The sequence below is a fragment of the Erpetoichthys calabaricus genome, chromosome 6, assembly GCF_900747795.2.
Source record: "Erpetoichthys calabaricus chromosome 6, fErpCal1.3, whole genome shotgun sequence".
NCBI lineage: Eukaryota > Metazoa > Chordata > Cladistia > Polypteriformes > Polypteridae > Erpetoichthys > Erpetoichthys calabaricus.
In genome coordinates, this window is record NC_041399.2 from 33,067,174 (window position 1) to 33,088,233 (window position 21,060).

The window sequence follows — 21,060 nt, forward strand, 5'->3', positions numbered from 1 at the left end:
ATTTTTAATTTATTATGTATTTTTCATTACGTTTGCAATTGTGTACTATCTCTTAAAATGTTCTGATGTTCTGTGTGCTTTGTGGGTGGAGCTCCACTGTGACATCACTGCTTCTGGATCCTCCCTCTCACTATAAAGGGCTGAGAACAGAAGACGCCCAGCAGCGGGTTATTGAGTTGTATTTGGAGTATTGTAAGTTTTGTTTTTCTTGTGGATTTACTTGTTTTTCTGACTTTCTTGGATTTCACTTTCAGATTGTGTGTTTTGGGAAATTATTCAATTATGGCAGCTCCTTTTTGCGCTTTTCAGCATGTTGGAGTATTTTCTATTATGTGAAATAAATCCTAATTTATAAAGATCCTTTGCTTACCCTTTTGTGCACAAGCCAGGAGTTTACTTTCATCCTCCTCCTTGTGGACTTTTTGCTTTATTTTGGGACTCTTCTCGTTTTTTTGTCAGCTCACCTTGTTTGGGGACCAGCAGATCAGAAGCTATCAGTTAGTAGAGCAGTTCATTATTTAATCTCGTTTTTTCACAATTATATTTTGTTTTCTGTTTCTGTTTCTGTCATCTCTGTGGACATCTCTCTCCCAGAATTCCCCGGAGTGTGTTCCTTTCTGACTTCAATTTTGCAGTGACACAAAGGTCACTCCAGGCGTTTCTGGGGTATCCATACTTGATGGATAAACTTTTGTCTTGCTGTGTTAAATCGTCATTCTTTAGTCCTTCTGACTTTTTGATTTCCTGCTATTGTTTATGACTATAAATTTTTTTCAGGCTATAATGAAAGATCTCCTTGTCTCCCGATTCTGAACTTTGGACAGTTCTTTGACTTTTGATTTTCCTGATCATTTTCATTTTCTTTTTGTTGTCTCTTGTGAGAGGGGGTTTGGCTGAAGGGGCACAGATTTTTTTTCTCTTTCCTAACATATACTAATGTTTTTTTATATTATTTTTTTTCAATTGAATACATTTGATCACAAAAAAAAGAAAATGACAATAGCTGTAATAATTTCTACTATGAAATATAAGCATTTTGTTGGTTGCATATTGCTGGCAGTGGTGAATAAGACTGTTGGATTTGTACTTACATTTTGACTTAGCATTGATACCAGCTTTCCGACCTCAGTACCAGTACCAAGATGGTTCTGATGTAAAGAACGGATAAGTCCAAACCCCACGTCTTACTCGAGCCTTCCATTGCGCCGCACTATGCACAGCATCCCACTCACCTCTTGAAGTTTAAACTATACATATAAGCAATGGAGGGCTGTGGGTCCCCCGAGAAGCCTCGAGTGCATCAAAGTAATAGGGAGGAAGGGTCTTCAGCATGGCTAAGGATGTTTTTGTCAATCTACCGAGTGTCGGGAGGCGGGGTACTGAAGATCCTCTCCTGCAGCACGAAAATTAAATCCCAGGTCTTAAAAGTATGAAGACAGGGTGTGCAAATTCCAGTGTTCATCCCTCTAATTAATATAAAGGGTTTTATAATTTAAGTTAAACATTTGCTGTGGAACACACCATACGGCTTGGCAAATAAAATCCTTGTATTTTTTGAATGTCACCTTTGTGTTTGTTGTGAATGTCAGCTTAGTTTGTCCTCTGAGTGATACCTGAGATGTCAGGGGCATGACTTGCATCTATTGAACACAAAAACCTTTAAAACCATATAACAACAGCAAATAGCAGCTGTTTTTTGTTTCCATTGAGTGCACGACAGTGGAAAATGACTGCCATGTATCTAATTTTCCTTTTGTTATTTTAATGGATTTATAATTGCCATGTTTAACAGCCTTTCAATGTCAAAAGACTGATTTTAGCTGTCTTAGCCAGCACACAATTTCTTGCTAAGCCAAGTATGCCATATATGACAGAACCTGTATATCACCGTTGTCACGTGCATGTGCATGGGAGACAGCTTAAGGGCTCTCTGGTCATAGTAATTACCTTATATGTCTCCTCTCTTCCTCAGTCTGCACAATGGAAGACTGACGGCTGTTCCACTACTCACATCACTTCCATTATCTGCCATACTGGACCCACCCCATCCTGCCTGGAACCCATATGACTGGAAGTTTGGCTATTTTGAGTTCAGTTCAATTCTGAGCTCCTGTCCAAAAGGACGTTATGTGCAACTTGTATATTTCAGTTATATGGAGTGTGGCCTGCAAGGGGTGCACCGGCTCCTCAAACCTGACATAGACAGACGCAGACATAAGTTCAGCCACACACACAGCTTTTATTATGTTGTGGGAAATGCTTCTCAATAATTTCCCACCAACAATGCAGAATAATAAGGCACAATGGAAGCACACAACACTTTGTTTTCTTGTCTTTGTCTTTCTTGTTCTCTCTGCTTCTGTCTCCACTCCTCCTCCAGCAAGCTTTGACTTCTCCCTCGCAACTCCAGATCTTGGATTAGTGGCAGCTGGCTCCTTTTATGCTGCAATCGGGGGTACACCCAGTGGCCCATTAGCGTGGTCCAGAAGCACTTCTGGGTGAAGTGGAAGCCCAATGTGTTAGGGCTCTGCAGCTCCTGCAGCACCCACTGGTGGTCCCTGCAGAACCCAACAGGGCTGTATCGAACATGGAGACCTGTGGGAATCCATGGTGCTGTAGCAGCCCAGGGAAGGAGGTAATGTCCTATGTCTGCTTTCCCCCAGTCCTTCCAGTTCATCGGCGTCCCAGCCAGGTAAGGACCCTGGCCCTCTGCCACAAGGAGTCACAAGGGTGGTGGCGTAACAATTTGATGTTGTCTCGTCTTTACACTATATGGAAATTGTTAAACGATTATGTTATAAAATTTTGTTTTTCTTATATATAACTTTATGTTATACAGTGCATCCAGAAAGTATTCACAGCGCATCACTTTTTCCACATTTTGTTATGTTACAGCCTTATTCCAAAATGGATTAAATTCATTTTTTTCCTCAGAATTCTACACACAACACCCCATAATGACAACGTGAAAAAAGTTTACTTGAGATTTTTGCAAGCTTATTAAAAATAAAAAAAATTGAGAAAGCACATGTACATAAGTATTCACAGCCTTTGCCATGAAGCTCAAAATTGAGCTCAGGTGCATCCTGTTTCCCCTGATCATCCTTGAGATGTTTCTGCAGCTTAATTGGAGTCCACCTGTGGTAAATTCAGTTGACTGGACATGATTTGGAAAGGCACACACCTGTCTATATAAGGTCCCACAGTTGACAGTTCATGTCAGAGCACAAACCAAGCATGAAGTCAAAGGAATTGTCTGTAGACCTCTGAGACAGGATTGTCTCGAGGCACAAATCTGGGGAAGGTTACAGAAAAATTTCTGCTGCTTTGAAGGTCCCAATGAGCACAGTGGCCTCCATCATCCGTAAGTGGAAGAAGTTAGAAACCACCAGGATGCTTGTGGCATCATATTCAAGAAGACTTGATGCTGTAATTGCTGCCAAAGGTGCATCAACAAAGTATTGAGCAAAGGCTGTGAATACTTATGTACATGTGATTTCTCAGTTTTTTTATTTTTAATAAATTTGCAAAAACCTCAAGTAAACTTTTTTCACGTTGTCATTATGGGGTGTTGTGTGTAGAATTCTGAGGAAAAAAATGTATTTAATTTTGGAATAAGGCTGTAACATAACAAAATGTGGAAAAAGTGATGTGCTGTGAATACTTTCTGGATGCACTGTATGTAACATAAAATTATGTTATGATGACTAAACCTTAGGACATACAATGTCTGCCATATCTTGTGTTAAACCAGATGGTTTCTTGCATATTACTGAATAGAAATTGCTAAATCATTATGTTATAAAAAGCTACACTATATTAAGACAATTATTTAGGGCAATTTAACATTGGCAATGCAAGGCATGTTAGTAACCACATTTATATTCAGCAAAGTATGCTACCAGTGGAAGTTTGGCTTGTACATATTGTCGGTCCATGGGGAACTCCTATGAAGAAGGTTGGCACCCCCCAGGGTTTTAGAAGGCAGCATGGAGAGCTATTATACTACGACTGGTCTCGTACCTGGGGCTAACCATATTATTTCTATCGTGTTCACAGCCTGGAAGTACAAGTAACTGCTACAAGGAGCCATCTCATGACAGCCCCAGGACTTCAGAATGCTTCCATTAACCTCACAAGCACAGTAGGTCTCAGGGTTTTAATGGAGCTAGTTTAGGTATTTAACTCTAAAAGATCCATCTAGCCAGCCTCTCTTTGAGCTGGGAGTTAAGAGAAGAAGGCTCAACTCCGAGGCAGAAACACAAGAGAATGAATGAAGGCATGCTGGGTAAGGTGAGATGAATGTGTTTTGGTGTTGGTAAGTGGATCAACCACCTCATGGGGTCAATAGTTGTGCTTGCAGGCCCTGAGGGGATAGGTTGTTCCTGCTTTATCCTTATCTGTTTCACTGCGTGTTCCCCCTTACATCTGACTTTGCTTTAACAGCATCCTACCATTCATTTTTCATTCAATCTTTATTCAATCTGTATGTTATTTGGGCTCAGGGATGGCTTGCATTCTTCATTACAGTCCACTGTATTATAAATGTTCTCATTCTTTTGAGTACTGCATTGAATTTCTAGATCACCCTGCCCAAAAGAGAGCTGATGAAATACAAAGAAACACTTTTTAACTTTTTTCTGCCCCATCAGCCATGTGACTCGGATTTCTTTCTGACTCTATGAATACTTTGGTAGGCTGAATTATTATACATGCATTTAAAGAAATGTTTGTAAACCAGGACTAGTAACACAAATTAATTTTAGAATTGCTCACATTGTACACTGTATTGTTGAAGAAATGTATTGTGGTGGCTGCTGATTTTAATTAATTTCATAGACTATTCCTGGCCCTGAGGTCCTTGCTTACTTTGACCTGATATAATGTAATGCTTTTTACACACTCATCATACAAGTTCAGATTTAGTATAAAAGCTTAGCAAAGTCATAGATCAAAGTTTTGAAGTGCTGGCCCACGCGAGTGTGATGAAGGACTCAGTTTTTAGGCTGCCAAGCCATAAATGGGCTAAGAAGTAGGTGACAATGAACAATTATTCCTCTGTGTTAATTGATCCACACACAAGTGAACACTTTTAATCAGTTACTACTTTGATGAAAAGGCTGCAATGTCAAAAAAAATACACTTTTGGGAAGTTTGAAGGAAATCAGAACAGGAATTACTTCTGAAACTGGCATGCAAGATGTCTAAGTCATCAAGAAATTCATTTAATGAAAATATGGTATCAGATTGCAAGGCTGATTCCACTGTAGCCAGTTTCAAAAGCTTGTATTAACAGTATGGTGGGCCAGCATAAAAGAGACAGTATGTTTGCAGTAGAACTTAAGTATGGAGTTGTATGAAGATTCTGAAATTTATCTATTCATTTTCTGAACCGGCTTATTTCGTTACTTGCATATTCGGGGCATGGGACTTTATCGACCGCCCTAAGCACAAGTCCATCACAAAACAAACTCACTTGCACTGAATTGACAGTTTATTAGGTTAACTTGCCTAAAACGGTGTTATGCCTTCTTTGGCCTTCCAATCAGCAAGAATTCACTTAGGCATGGATTCAACAAGATGCTGGATGCATTGTTCAAGAATGTCACCCCACAGTAAGGTTGAGATCTGGGGACTGTACAGGCTTCTGAAGCAAATGTAGACTCATTGACATCTCTCCATTGCACTTTATAAGGTAAGAAGGGTTTATCTAAGTGGGGATAAACTGCAGCGTTGAAGGGATGAACATTGTCTAGCAGTGATGTTATGGTCCACCTTGCAAAGCAGATGGTTTTCAATGGGTAGCCCTACTGTGTGTTGGGAAAAATATTCTCCACACCATCCCACTTCCTGCCATTGGCTTTTACTTTTGACACCAAACAGGACGACTGCATGGACTCCTGTTGTTTGCAAAAATTCTATTTCACCCATCAGCATTATTCAAAAGGAACTCAGATTTGTCCAATCAAGTAACTTTCTTCTCTTCAATGGTCTAATTTCTGATGCCTCAGTATCCACTGGAGGTGCACATTCTTGTTTTTCACTAACAACTACTTCACCCAATGTACCTGTTGGCTGTTGTAGCCCATACGAGTTAAAGTCCAGTAAGTGGTGCACTCTGAGATGATATTCTGCACACCAGTGTTGAATCTGGATGTGGTTTGCTTGCTTGTGGCCCATCTAATTGTTTGTACAATTCCAGCCATCCACTTTGAACCCCCCTCTGATGCAAAAACTGTTTTCATCTACTGGTAGCTTGTTGCTTTTTGTACCATTCTTGATGAACCCTTGAAATGGTGGCGTGTGAAGAACCCATGATAACAACTGTTTTGGAGACATTAGAACCAACATCTAGTGAAAAGTATCACCCCACATTCCAGCCCACTGAGGTCACTCGTTTTGCCCATTACAATGCTCAGATGATTACTAGCTTATGCTAGAAATGCTGGTCTGCCAGATTTATACCACAATCTGCTCTTCTGTGATGTATGACATGTTGGGATTTAGAATTTGTCTGAAGGGTGGGATGTAGAGTACCTAATAAATTTCAAACATATACAGCTATTTATAGAGTTGCCAATTAGTCTAAGCAGAGTTTCGTGAACTTTTTTCTTGACACCCAATCTTGGCCCCTTAGTGTCTTTGCTGCTGACAAGCATAGCTGGAGGAGTCACTGTGGGGATAAGTTGAGATGACGCCCACGGCGTTTCATGGTGAGACACCTCACAAACCGTACGGACACTTTCTTTTTGATCACAATGGTGAGTCATGACCTGCGTAACCAAAAAGCCAGCAACCTGTGACCCAAGAGGCATACTTTAAGAAGCTATGCTCTAAAGCAGGGGTTCTCAAACTCGGTCCTGGGGTCCCAATGTGGCTGCAGGTTTTTTTTCCAGCCAAATTCATAATCAGTGACAACAACTGATAATGCTGATCTAATTTAATTAGCTGGTGGTTTTATTGTCTTCTCTAATTCTATGTTCAGAAAAGCACAGCATATTTATAAATGTCTTATAAATGTAAAAATCTTGCTGCTATGCTTTTCTGAATGTCGAATAAAAGAAAAAAATATACCAGCTAATTAAATGAGCTCAGTGTTTTCAGGTGTTGTCACTGACTAGGAATGTGGTTGGAACAAAAACCTGCAGCCACAGTGGGCCCCCGGGACCGAGTTTGAGAAACACTGGGCTAGAGGACTCAGAAAATTAATCGAAATACAAAGAAAGTGTACGTATGCATAGTAGATAGTCACAGGGCTGGAGACTGAATCCATGTGCTCGCAAATCTGAAGGCCATGGCGTATAATAGGTGTTTAGGTTTAAAGGGTCACTACAGTCATGTGTACAGAGTACAGTGAAATTTTTAATTGCGTGTGCTCAACAGCATGAAACACAACACAACTCTCCAGCACCATGATCAGTAAGTAGACAGTGTTCAGAAGCCATTAAGAAAGCTAACAGAATGTTAGGTTATAAAGTGCCTTGATGTGTGGAGTACAAGTCCAAGGAGGTTCTGCTCAAGCTTTATAACGCACTAGTGAGGCCTTATCTGCAGTACTGTGGGCAGTTTTGGTCTCCAGACTATAAAAAGGACATAGCAGCACCAGAAAAAGTAATGTTGAATCATTACAGAGGGACCTGGACAACATGCAGGTTTGAGTAGATTTGTGGCAGATGAAAATTAATGTAAGTAAATATAAAGTATTTATAAGGAGGAAGTAAAAATTTTAGGTGCAAATGTATAGTGGGAGGTTTGAAAAAAGACAGCACACCTTATGGGACACACTTAGGAGTCATAGTGGACTTGTCACTATCAACTGCCAGACAGTGTCCTGAAGCCATTAAGAAAACTAACAGAATGTCATGTTATATAACGCCCTGAGTACGAGTCCAAGGAGGTTCTGCTCAAGCTTTATAACACACTGGTGAGGCCTCATCTGGAGTACTGTGTGCAGTTTTGGTCTCCAGGCTACAAAAAGGACATAGCAGCACTAGAAAAAGTCCAGGGAAGAACAACAGGGCTGATTCCAGGGCTATAGGGGATGAATTATGAAGAAGGATTAAAAGAGCAGAGCCTTTACAATTTAAACAAAAGAAGATTAAGAGGTGACCTGACTGATGTGTTTAAAATTATGAAGGGAATTACCATATATACTTGCAGATAAGTTCTCCCATGGATAAGTCGGGACCGTATAATTTCTGGTATTTTATAACGTTGGTCGTATAAGACCAATGCGGAAAACTCAAGCTATACCCAAACTATTCCGAAGCAACGTTTGCACTGATTTGTGTTTTTTGTATCTCCCACCCTCATACACCTTTATCCCTTATCTACAATGGAGCATTCGATCAGAAGAAAATATGAAGCTGGTCTTAAATTAAATGTCGTTGAAGTAGCGAAAGAAATTGGTAACTGCGCTGCTGCAACAAAATTCGATACATCTGAGAAACTGATGTGAAAGATTGGAGGAGGCAAGAAGATGTAAAAAAAAAATGTAAGTGTCGCATTTTTGAATGGGCATATAAGTCAGGGTCTGATTTTATGGGGTTTCAAGACCCGACTTATACGTGAGCATATACGGTAGTACAGTGAATCGAGACTGTTACTTTAAAACGAGTTCAACAAGACTAAGGGGACACAGTGGGAAACTTGTTAACGGTAAATTTTGCACAAACATTAGGAAGTTTTTCTTTACACAAAGAACCAAAGACACTTGGAATAAGCTATCAAGTAGTGTAGTAGACAGTAGGACTTTAGTGACTTTCAAAACTCGACTTGATGTTATTCTAGAAGATTTAAGTGGATAAGACTGGTGAGCTTTGTTGGGCTGAATGGCCTGTTCTCCTCCAGCCTGTTCTAATGTTCTAACTACTGTATGTTACTTTGAAACATCTGTCTTCCTTACCTAAAAACTCTATGTTTGTAATAGAAATATTTTAATATTGTGGATACAACAATCTCTACAACTGGGAGATAAAAACAGCTAGGTAGAGCAAAGCGATATTTTTCATTGTGATATACGTTTGTTAACTTCTGTACAGCGAGTTTTAATCTCAATGCCTATTCTCCCTCCATATTCAAAGTTGATTAATTCAATTCAGAGTTGAAAAGGGTCACCTGAAATGGCCACATGAAGGACAAGGCTGGTGCAACCCTGGACACTCACAGTCACTAACTCTGCCAAAACCAGACAGGCAAGTCTTTGGGAAGTGGCAAGAAAACTGGAGGAGGTGAAAGAAAAATTCCGACAGACAGGAGTAGGATGAGCAACTCTTCTCTGCTCAGGACGCTGTGGCACACTGCGGCTGGGAGTGGCATACTAAATAGACATGTATCGTTAAAGATTTTCATGTTCCAAGATTTCATTTTGAGTTGTCCAGTAGCTGTGATCTTAATTGTTTCACGTTCATATAAACATGATCATTGTGAGAAATAGAAAAAATGCGTCACAGGTCCAACACTAATTTCAGTATTTCTTTGCTCCAGCTTGGTCTTCATTTTAAGAGCAATGTAAACATGAGGGCTTCAACTACAACCCAGCTCTACCTTGCTAGTAAACCCACCTCTTCCTTTCTACCATCTTCGCTTATTGACTGCATTCCTGAAATTAAATCCTGGTTTTGTTTGAATTTTCTTAAATTAAACAGTGACAAAACTGAGGTTCTCCTCATTGGCTCAAAATCATCATTATCCAAAGCCGATAATCTTTCTCTTGTTATTGATAACTCCGTTGTTTCCCCATCACCTCAGGTCAAGAGTCTGGGTGTCATCCTCGACAGTACTCTATCTTTCCAATCTCACATTAATAACATCACCCGGTCTGCTTACTTCCACCTACGTAATATTAATCACATCCGCCCATCCCTCACTCCCCATACCACTGCCATTCTTGTTCACAATCTTGTTACTTCTCGTCTGGACTACTGCAATTCACTCCTCTTTGGTCTCTCTAATAAATCTCTCCATAAGCTTCAGCTAGTCCAGAATTCTGCAGCTCGCATCATTACTCGAACCTCATCTATTCACCATATTACTCCGGTCTTGCAGCAGCTTCATCGGCTCCCGTTTAAGTTTCGAATTGATTTTAAAATTCTGCTATTAACATTTAAGGCCATTCATAACCTTGCCCCTCCATATCTGTCCAACCTTCTTCATATTGCCATTCCCTCCTGTAACCTTAGATCCTCTTCCTCCATCCATCTGACTGTCCCTCTCGTCCGTCTAACCACCATGGGGAGCACAGCATTCAGCCGTTCTGCTCCCAAGCTCTGGAATTCATTACCTACCGAGCTTAGAAATATTAAATCATTTTCATCTTTCAAATATAAACTTAAAACGCATCTGTTTAAAATGGCTTTTTCTTTATGATTACAGTGGCTTTGTTTAGCTGTAATTTTTATATTTTCTGATGTTTTAAGCTGTTTATAATGTGTCTTTTTATTTATTTATTTATTGTTTGTTCGGTGTCCTTGAGTTCTCAGAAAGGCACCTGTATAAATAAAATGTATTAGTATTATTATTATTAACCGGCCTTAAGTTTAGGATCTTCTGTGTACTCTCAACATTTCACTGTTCACATTTGTTTTTACTGGTTGGCACTTCTGCTTCACACAGCTAACTGAGCCTGCCATTCATTTCAGGTGCTGGGCGCAATTGACGTTATTTATGTAAAGAAGAGGAAGTAGTTTAAAAAGAAATAAATAAAAATAAAGCAGAAGTAGATCTGGAATTGTACAGGACTTTGTTACTTATTACATAAAAACACAATTATACAATCAAATATAATATAAAATGTGGTTTTGAAGTGTCCATATATATGAATAATTATAATTATAATGCATTTTATGAGCACATAACCAAACAATATAGGTGACACTGTACAGTATAAGTAAACGTTTAATTTGTGTATGAGTCTTTTTTAACTATACCTTTAGGAATAGTCCTGACTTCGCAAAAATAGAATTATTGCATTTCTTTTTTTCTACAGACAGTTGTAATGCAGGAAATAGCACCAGTGATGTTACAGTAAGTGATATAAAAGGAACTGAGCTGCGTGCTGAGCCAGCTACAGCGTGAAACAGACAATGTGGACGCTTTGAATTTGCCTTCGGGAGAACGTAAAAGAGGACAAACAAGGTTTCTACCAGTTTGATTTATTATTACTGACACTAGGACCTACCTTGTGACGCTGGTCACTGACTTTATTGTAATTTTCTTTGTTATGTATGTAAAATGCCTGTTTGTAAGAAACATCCTAAACACAGTAATGATTGCACGTAAATTGTAATATGAATTCATACTGATGCAGCACATTTAGCACTGCACATGTTTGATTCCCAGTCTGGTCATTGCTTGTGTGGAGTTTACATGTTTCCCCCATGTCTATTCTCCCACACCCCAAAAACTTACATTTACTGGCTGTTCAAACCATCCTAGTTGTAGCTTTCAGTTAATTCGAAATTCTGCTGGCACAAATCATTACAAGAACTAAAATGTACAACCACATAACTCCTGTTCTTATGCTACTACACTGGCATCCAGTAAAGCTTAGGGCTGAATTCAAAATCCCTCTTCTTACATATAATGCCTTAAAAGGCCGAGGTTCTGCTTGCCTATCTGAACATCTGCCAAGCTTCTCCATCCTATTCAGTTAAGACTGTCCAACTTAACATCAAGTTAAATTCTGAAGATCGATGAAGTCCTAATCTCCACCACACTACTCTGTAGTTTTTTGTGTGACATTTGTGTCCTTACCCTTCCAAACATGTCCCTGTGTTCTGTTTAAAAATATATTTTAAAGTAACAGCTGGGATCCACTATACTAATTGTCTTGATAATTTTAATAAACTTCAATCATGTCAATGTCACCTCTTAAATCTTGGTTTGCTCAAACTTATTAGGTTCAACTCCATGAACCTCTCCTCTTGGCTCAGACCTCTTAGTCCTGGAATCGGCGTAGTTGCTCACTTCTGGACTTTCTCTAGTGATGCTATGTCTATTTTGTAATATGAAGAACACAACTGCATGTGATCTACAGTATAACCTAACATCTTAATATCCTTCCTGACATTATGACTCCTGGATCCTTCTCATAAGGGGTATTTTCAGGCTTCACACCTCCCAGTGTGTGCTTAAATCTAACATTTTTAGTTCCTACCTTCAATACTTTACATGCACAAGCGACACACAGTACCAAACTCTTAGTACAATAGATAAGCAAGGATGGCATCACCATGAAGTACACACTCTGTACATCAGTAAAGCTCCACTCCCGTCATAAAACTCCAAGGCCAAGTAAAGCTCTGAAGTTCTAATTTCTTTCAAACCAGAATGTGAATTAAGACCTCAAGATGCTGCTTTATTATTCCTCTGACTGTAGATACAGGCTGGTTTAGGCGAGTAGCTATTTTCTTGTAGCCATTACCTGACTTATGAAGGTCAACACACATCTGCCTTACTTGAACGGCATGTTCTCTTGTCTTTGCCATGTTGAAGAGTGGCTAAGAGCAATAGGACTCTGTGTCACGTCATATTTATACCCCAGGGACACAGGAAGTCATTAATTACTAATTAAAAGTTACAATTTACTCTGATCAACTTTAAAAACTAAACTAGAAATTACAAAAACACTTCAATTACATTTATTTTATAGGAATTGTTAGAGGTGCCAATAATTGTGGCACACATGATTTCATGTAAAAAAATGTATTTCTTAAGGCGGAATTTTTTTCCCAATGAATAAATGCACTTCAATTAAAGGTTGGATTTTTCTCTTTTTTGTGTTGTGAGCCTATATTTTGTGGGAAAAAAAAAAATATTAGAAGCCTAAGAACATGTCTTAACCAGGGTGCCAGTAATTGTGGAGGGTGCTGTACTAAAGATTCCAAGGATTAATGAATTAACAGTAGAAGGATGAGCTTTTAGCAACAGGGTCCCAAAGCTGTGGACTCATCTGCCTGCTTACAGAAGAAATGCCGCTCTGGTCTCAGCTTTTAAATCCAGACTGAAGACTCACTTTTGTGTAGCCTGCCCTGATTAGTATTGTAAAACGCTGCTAATTTTAAACTGATTCTCTTTAATAGCTTTTTCTGGCGATGTTACACAAGTAACAAATTTGACACAGGGGGCATCAGCATTTCACTGCTGAAATCAGAACTTTGTGAAGGGAAACTCGTGTTGGACAGGTACGATTTTTTGTGTAGTGCCTTATTTAGGATCTTATTATACAAGCCCCTGCAGAAAATAAAATGTAGTATATACAGCCACATATACTGGCATGTTACTAACCCCAAAAGCTAAATTCAAGTTGTATAAATACCATATGTGAAATGGTACATGTTGTAATTATTAGCATTTGCAATTTTGTTTCAAGTTGTCTCTCCTCTTCACAGCAGTTACATAAAAATTAAAGGCAATTCAAAAAGCAAAAAAAAAAAAAAACACCTACTCATCACTTCCTTAGCAATGAGTCAAGCGAGACAACCCTGAGATGTACTTTAACAGGGAAATCTCACTGTAAAATCAAATCTGTGCTGTTCCAGTCTGTATCAGTGGGTTGGTTAATGCGAGTTGCTGACCTAGAATTTTAAATGGGTTCTGAAGAGCAACTTCTTCCCAAATAGATTAAAAAATAATCTTACAAAATGGTTGTTGCTTTCCATAAACAGGATTTTGTTGGTTTCTCTTATGTTCAGTTTAATTTGTCATTTAACTTTTTCTGTACTACAGGCGAACCCTCAGGACATTGCTCTCCTTCTTTCATTCTTAGTCCTCTGCATGGCCTTTTTAAACTAGATATTTGTCCAGGCTTTGTATGACAATACGAACCCTATAACACCTATAAAAATGGATTCACGCTACGCTGAAGGTTTACCACTTGATATAACAAGTGTAATGTGCATGTGACAAATTCTAGAAGCTCAAATATTTTTTTTTATTTTTCATTTTTCAGCTGGAACCCCAAAGTGCTCCACAATTGTACACTGTGATGCGTCTTTCAGTACCTAAAGATGGGACTTTAGTTGGCTACTGCTCACGCTGCCACTTTCGTAATACATTACAAGTCAAAGCAGTGAAAAATGTTACAGTGTGTACAACACACACATCTTGATATGTTTTCATTTCAAAGGATGATCTACTTTGGCAGAAACCTTACTTCTTTATTTTCATGCACACCATTTCATATGTATATGTTTCTCACATGATTTCTCTATTTTTTTACATGCAGTACCACATTTCATGGTTGGCTGACTTCATAATTACTGACTAGTGGCACTCACTTCTATTCTGATTAAACACTCTGAGGGACTGATGCTGGGACACAGAATACTCAAGACAGTGAATATCATCTCCAGAGGATGCTGTATACCTTCCATTTCATGAAATCCTAATATATCTGGATAATAAAAAACTTGCCACTGCAGAGTACCATTTATAGATTTCTTGTACAGTAATCCCTCGCTACTTCGCGGTTCACTTTTCGCGGATTCACGACTTCGCGGATTTTATATGTAAGCATATCTAAATTCATAACGCGGATTTTTCGCTGCTTCGCGGGTTTCTGCAGACAATGGGTCTTTTTACTTGCTTCCTCAGTTGGTTTGCCCAGTTGATTTCATACAAGAGATGCTATTGGCGGATGGCTGAGAAGCTACCCAATCAGAGCACGCAGTTAAGTTCCTGTGTGCTGCTGATTGGCTCAGTGACAGAGTGTTGCATTAACCAGGAAGTCTCATCTCACTCATCCATCATTAACGTGCTAATGCTTCAGGGGCCGTGTCCAAGCACCAACAGAAGATGCAAATGATTGCAGAAAAGGTAAAAGTTTTGGATATGTTGAAGGAAGGGAACAGCTACACTGCTGCAGGACATCGATTCTCTTTATTTAAAAAGGAGGAAAAGCATATAAGATCTACGGCCGAACTGTGTCCTTTAACCAGGGTGCAAAACGAGTTGCAAGTGGACGTGATAAGGCAGTAGTCTGGATGGAATCTGCTTTAGGAAGCTTTGCAACAAGGTCGACGACGTTATGACCGCCTACAAGCTGCTACGTGTACTTCGCTATACAGTAAGTGTAAACTTATCTACCGATTTCATATTGCTTAGCAGTTGTCCCTGTTTTTAATACAGTAAATGGCGGGTTGTAAACAATACAGGGAGGGTTTAAAAACGTCCAAATACACGTTAAATAATTAAATAAATATAGTGTCCCTACTTCGTGGAAATTCAGTTATCGCGGTCGGCCTTGGAACCTATCTCCTGTGATAAGTGAGGGATTACTGTACCATCAAAGTTGATCACCAAGCTCCTAGGCCTGGCACCCTCTTTAAGTGTATTTTGAATTTCCAATCTGGCAGACTTCAGCATGTGCAGACTGGCAACATCACCTCCTCCACACTGATCCTCTACTTTGTAACTGGCTGGACTGCTTGTTTATCTACGACTGTGCGACTGGACTCCCGGCCTGTTGTATAATGCAGTCAAAAACATGGAAAGAGGGTGCTAGAAGTTCAAAAACAGCAGGCCAGGACCTTCACAGACCTGTCTAGATATGGTACCTAACCTAAACAGCCAGTCCTCAGCTACTATATGCAGGCTTTGGACTATACAGGCCCAAAGATTGGAAGCTGGCTTTAAAAATTCAAAATTCAATAAAAGTCCCAAATTATACCAAAATACCCTACAAGGGAGAAGGTAACCATAAACCTCTGGCTTGTTGAGACAACCCAAACAAAGTATCTTTAAAAATAAAGATATCATTGACAAAAAAAATAGCTAATAGATAAAAATAGAAAATAAAAGGCAAATCAGACCAAACAACTTCCAATGTACAATCAAGAAAGAGTTTAAAAAAAAATAAGAATGAAATACTCACAAAAAACAGAATATCTGAAATAAAACACAAAAGCCAATATTTATGACACACCAAACAACACTCAGTGACAACTTGAGGAAAGCTGTCTCATTCAGCAGAAAATAAAGGTGGAGGGGAGTACTTTGGGTGTAATGCCATGGTGGTCCAGCCTTTTATAGTTACACCCACAGAACATAACAAATAAAAAACAGAAAATACACAAAACAGGCAATAAAGCCTGGCTGAAACATACAGTAACACCTTCAGTAAATGTGCAAATACACTACTGATCACGAGCGAAAACGAGACGGACAAGAGATTTACCGCCTAATACAATGGCAGCAAACAATGGGGCTTGGAAAGAATGATGTGGAGGGGGTCAGCAGCTTGAAGTTTCCTAGCCTACATCAACACTGCTGTATTCATTTAAAAATGGAAACAATCTCTAGCCATATTATCGTTTTCACATCGGTTATCTGTATCCACAATAAAACAACCAAAAACACATTTGACGTACTCAATTGGCTACAACGAGTGTGTGTACATCGGTGGAAATACGAACAAGCATCCTACTTGAAGTGACGATTACACTGCGAGCCACAGGATTTAGTGAAAATCTCCAGCAACCAATAAACTATTTGCATGTGTGCATTTACTGTATACAGTACTAACAAAATACCCGCACTTCGCAGCGAAGAAGTAGTGTGTTAAAGAAGTTATGAAAAAGAAAAGGAAACATTTTAAAAATAACATAACATGATTGTTAATGTAATTGTCGTAGGCTCATTTTAGTATTGAGAGTGAATTTGATGATTGTAACAAAAAGGCAGGAGTCACCAGCAGGAAGACGTGAAGCTAGGCCAACAATAACAGGCTTGAAGTGGTGGAGTAAAGAAGAAGGGAGCAGTGGGCACGACGAACAGCAGAGGAAAGTAAGGAAGCGAGTGAGGAGGCACACGAGTGCGGGATGTCGTTAATGTATATAGGCAGGGAGCCAACCACATGGTAGGTGCGCAGACAGCGACTGTGCGGAGAAAGGAAGGGGGACCGGGGGCGGCCCATTGTGCGTCTCTGCCGTGAAATAAATCATCTGTTAACGGAAATAAAGAATGAAACCACCAAAAGGAGAGGTCAGTTCCGAAAGTTCCTTACGGCATAATAGTGAGAACCGTCAAAAAGAAGACGTTATTTTCAAAAGTTCGTAACGGGGCACGGTGCGAAATTAAACATCCATAACGTTTGTAAGTACAGTGGTACCTTGGTATACGTTATTAATCCATTCCAGATCCTTGGACTTGTACCAAACAGCACTTAAACCAAATGAATTTTTCCCGTAAGAAATAAAGGGAAAATGATTAATCTGTTCCCATGAAAAAAAATCCTATTGTTATCGGCATATTATACATTGATGGGGTTTTATAAAATAATCTAAACACTGCTTAATACTAAAATACATAAATACAAAAGCAATTAGATGAAATAAATGAAAATTTAACTTCACTTTACCTTGCTGAGAAGAGTCGAGTGCCTACTAGGATGGTGCTGAGAAGGGAGGAGGAGGAGGAGGAGGAGATGTTATTGTTTGGAAGGAGAGTCCCCTCCAATAAAACTTCAGGAATCTGAAATTCTGGTGTTTTTTCTCTTTCTCTCCCAAACTTTGTAACAAAATCATTGGTGGCATCTTTATCAGCACTGGCTTCCTCTCCATGCCTCACAACACTGTGAATGCCAATCCTCTTCTTAAAATTATCAAACCAGCCATGGCTGGCTTTAAACACTTCACTTTCTTGGCTCGTTCCTGCCTTGTTTTTCAAAAGATCGGCATGCATCAGTTTTGCCTTTTCGCAAATCATTGCCTCTGATACGCTATCACCAGCACACTGTTTTTCTGTTATCCACGCGAAAAAACACAAAATCACGTGAAAATTCACAGAGAGTTATAGCCTGGGTTGTTCACTGAATGCTAGCAACTGGCGTACTGATGCTTGTGGGCAGTCGTGGCTTTGTCTCGAGAGAGGTAAAGAAGGGTAGCACGCGGTGTTCTAGCACTCGAGTCGTATTCCAAACAAAGGTCGTATACCAAGTAACATTTTTTGCGTCCAAACAGAATGTATACCAAGTTGGACTTATTCCAAAGTGGACGTTTACCGAGGTACCACTGTACAGTGTAAAGGATGAGCATGGGAAATTAGGGCTTCCTCCGTATATTGGAAGTCACAGAAATAGTGATGAGTGGTTCCCCTATCTATATACAGTTTAGGGGGTACACCCGTTTCCCCCCTTGGGTGTTGCAATAGGACATGAAGCATACCTAACTTTTGTAAGTACACTGCAAGGAATGAGCATGTGAAATTTCAGCTTCCCACCTCTATGGAAAGTGGGAGAATTCGTGATGAGTCAGTGAGGGCTTTGCCTTTTATATTTATAGATTCAAACTGTAAAAAAACACAATTTAAATGCATACAGGTAAGCAGCAAAACAAGCAACTCCTTTATGTCCACTATGCTGGAATATGGTTTTCTCGCACAAAGGATGACCAATCAGGGACGTTACAATGTGCACTGATCCAATCAGTGCAGGGCCACGTAATAAGCATGAACCAATCAGAGTGCAATTAGAGTCTGCATCTTCAAAACTCTATGTTTTCACACATTCCACACCACAATGCTCGAAGTCTCGGGTTTTAGGGGTTAAAAGCTCTGGGGTAGTGGAGACAAAAGAAAAAAATGGCAATTAACGTGAGCAACGAGAACGTAGTAGTGTGGACGTACCCTTAGAGTCGCCATCAATGAAGATCTGAGGTGGGAGTAAGAATATCATCAAGATGCCTTTTCTTCTTAGATGTCTTCTTCAGATGCCTGGACTTGCCCATATTTGCTCACCGCTCCCTACAGATGTCCAGCGGAGTCTGCATTATATCCTAGTAGGGCACCAGTTTAGCTCTGGACCACACAGCAGTACAGAGGGGGGTGAAGTCAGATCAGTTATTAGAGGTACACACCTCCCTTCAGATCCCGTTGGCTTAGGAGAACAATCAGTATTATTAAAGACCTCACCCCGCCTGCACAGTCACTTTTCTCCCCCCCTTTATTTAGAACCTTTAACCCTCTCACTTCAAGATTCAGGTACAGGGACAAGTGAAACTACTCATCAGCCTTTCAAAATGACAACGGCACGAGTGCACTTGATGGGCCTTTTGTCACATTTTGAATTTAATGTTTAGTGTCATATTCATGGTCTGTCATTTATTGTGCTGCTGTCATTAGACATGCAAGTAAGACTCTCCACGTTCTGTGCACTACATGATAACATATTCAACTACAACACAATTTCATATTTAAGGAATGGGCCGCTGGGATGCTTTGATGGGCTCCACTAACCTTTAACCCTGAAGTGGTATAAGGGTGTTTAGAAAAGAATGAATGAATCATTTTATCTGTTTGTCCACAGTGAGACTCAAAGCCTGGACTGTTTGTGAGATTGAGGTTTTTCCCCTCAGTACGTTTACAGTGAATTCTGGGATCAAATGCACCCTCTTGAGACTGACCTTAACGTTGAATGTTATCTCCTCCATGACGTAAACCCGCTCTGGAAATGCTTTTGCCACCTCCTCCACGCTGTTGAAATACTGCACAGGCTCCTTTATGTCCCGGTCTTGCTCTAGAAGCTTAAATTGACCTTAAATAGAGAGTGAGAGAAAGAGAAAAAAAAGACAACAGACAAGATATTTAATGGTATGTGGGTAAGAAGGATCAAGTGCCAGACTGACAGTTCCTTCTGCAAAGCTAAAATACCAAACATCTGGCCAAGGTCTGCAAATAAAATGCTGGATGACGTAACGTAAGGAGCTTAAATGTTTCATTCCATAACACACTTACTTTAAGCAGGCTTTCCAATGCGGTGCTCCAAATTGAAGAAGCAAAGCTTCCAAAACTGACCAGAGGCTTAGAGGAAAGAAAGAAGAGAGACAGCCAAAGCTTAAACTGACATTTTCACTAAACTGAACTGAATAAAATGCTCATCAGAGGAAGCTTGGGGTAGAACATACTGTGGTGTGTGAGCTCATCCATTGGCACTTTTGGGCTGGAAGTCCCCTTCACTTCATTAATACATTGCAACCACAAGGCTACGTACCCATCCATTATCTAATCTGGTGAACTGCCTATTCTGGCACCAAAGAGTGTACGACAAGAACCAACACTGGGCAGACGCCAGGCCTTTACAGGGCATGCACCAGTACAGACTGACACTCACACCATGTGGGAGGAAAACCACATGGAAAAGTAAAGAATATGAAGACTCCACACAGATGGCAATCACTTGTGGGATACATGTCACCAGGACCTTGGAGCTGTCAGGCAGCTGCACTAATCTCTGGGCCACCATGCCATCCTGAAATAAACCAGTATGCAACTGAATGCAGTGTGCTTTTTATTGGCTTCTTTCAAACGACTACAGGTAATACAGAATGAGAGCGTACAGGCAGGAGAAGATCAAGGATGAAGATGTGCAACCAAAGAAGATGGCATGATCAGAGTGGCAGCCAAGAAGCAGGACACTACAGAGTTAGGAAAGGACGTCAAGGGAAATCTGAGAAAGAAAGAAAGAAAGAAAGAAAGAAAGAGAACATGCTAAATCAATTAAGGGCCGACTCCTTTTTAAAGGAGCAGCATGGTGGTGCAGCAGTTAGTTCCAGTTCAGCTGCTGGCCTGGCTCTTGTCCCTCAGTATTTTGCACAGCGGTTAAACACACACACTGTAGGTTTTAGCTTAATGAACGGCAGAAGTCAGATATTTAGTTTATCTTGCAGCTACCTTGTTGGCTTAATTTGTTATGTGTCTTAGATTTGTGTGCTTTTCAAAACACCCTGTGATGACACTCCATGTAAAAAGTAGACTGACAAATAAATGGGCACCCCTGCAATATTCCACATAATTACAGCTTTGTATTTCAAATCAAATAAACGTTAGATTGGCACACTGGTAAGTTTTGCTGCCTCCCAACATCCAGAGCCCCGGGTTCAGATCATGGCCAGTAAGTTGTGAGGACCCCATGCTGAGTGCTGCAGTCTCCTCCAACATCCTCTAAACTGAGTGTGTGTGTGTGTGAGTGAGTGTGCCCTGCAGTGGACTAGCTTCATACTCGAGTCGGACTCACACTTTACCTCCAGTGCTGGCACCATGTATTTTGGTGGCCCTCATAAATTC

General features: G+C 40.0%; 1 protein-coding gene across 1 annotated transcript in view; it reads right to left on the reverse strand.

Annotated features, from left to right (window-relative positions):
* Positions 1-21,060, reverse strand: part of garem (GRB2 associated, regulator of MAPK1) — a 317,331-nt gene that overhangs the window by 47,587 nt on the left and 248,684 nt on the right. The window contains exon 3 of the mRNA XM_028803470.2: positions 19,401-19,531. Within this exon, the coding sequence (XP_028659303.1) occupies positions 19,401-19,531 (131 nt within the window). The remainder of the gene's footprint in view (positions 1-19,400; positions 19,532-21,060) is intronic.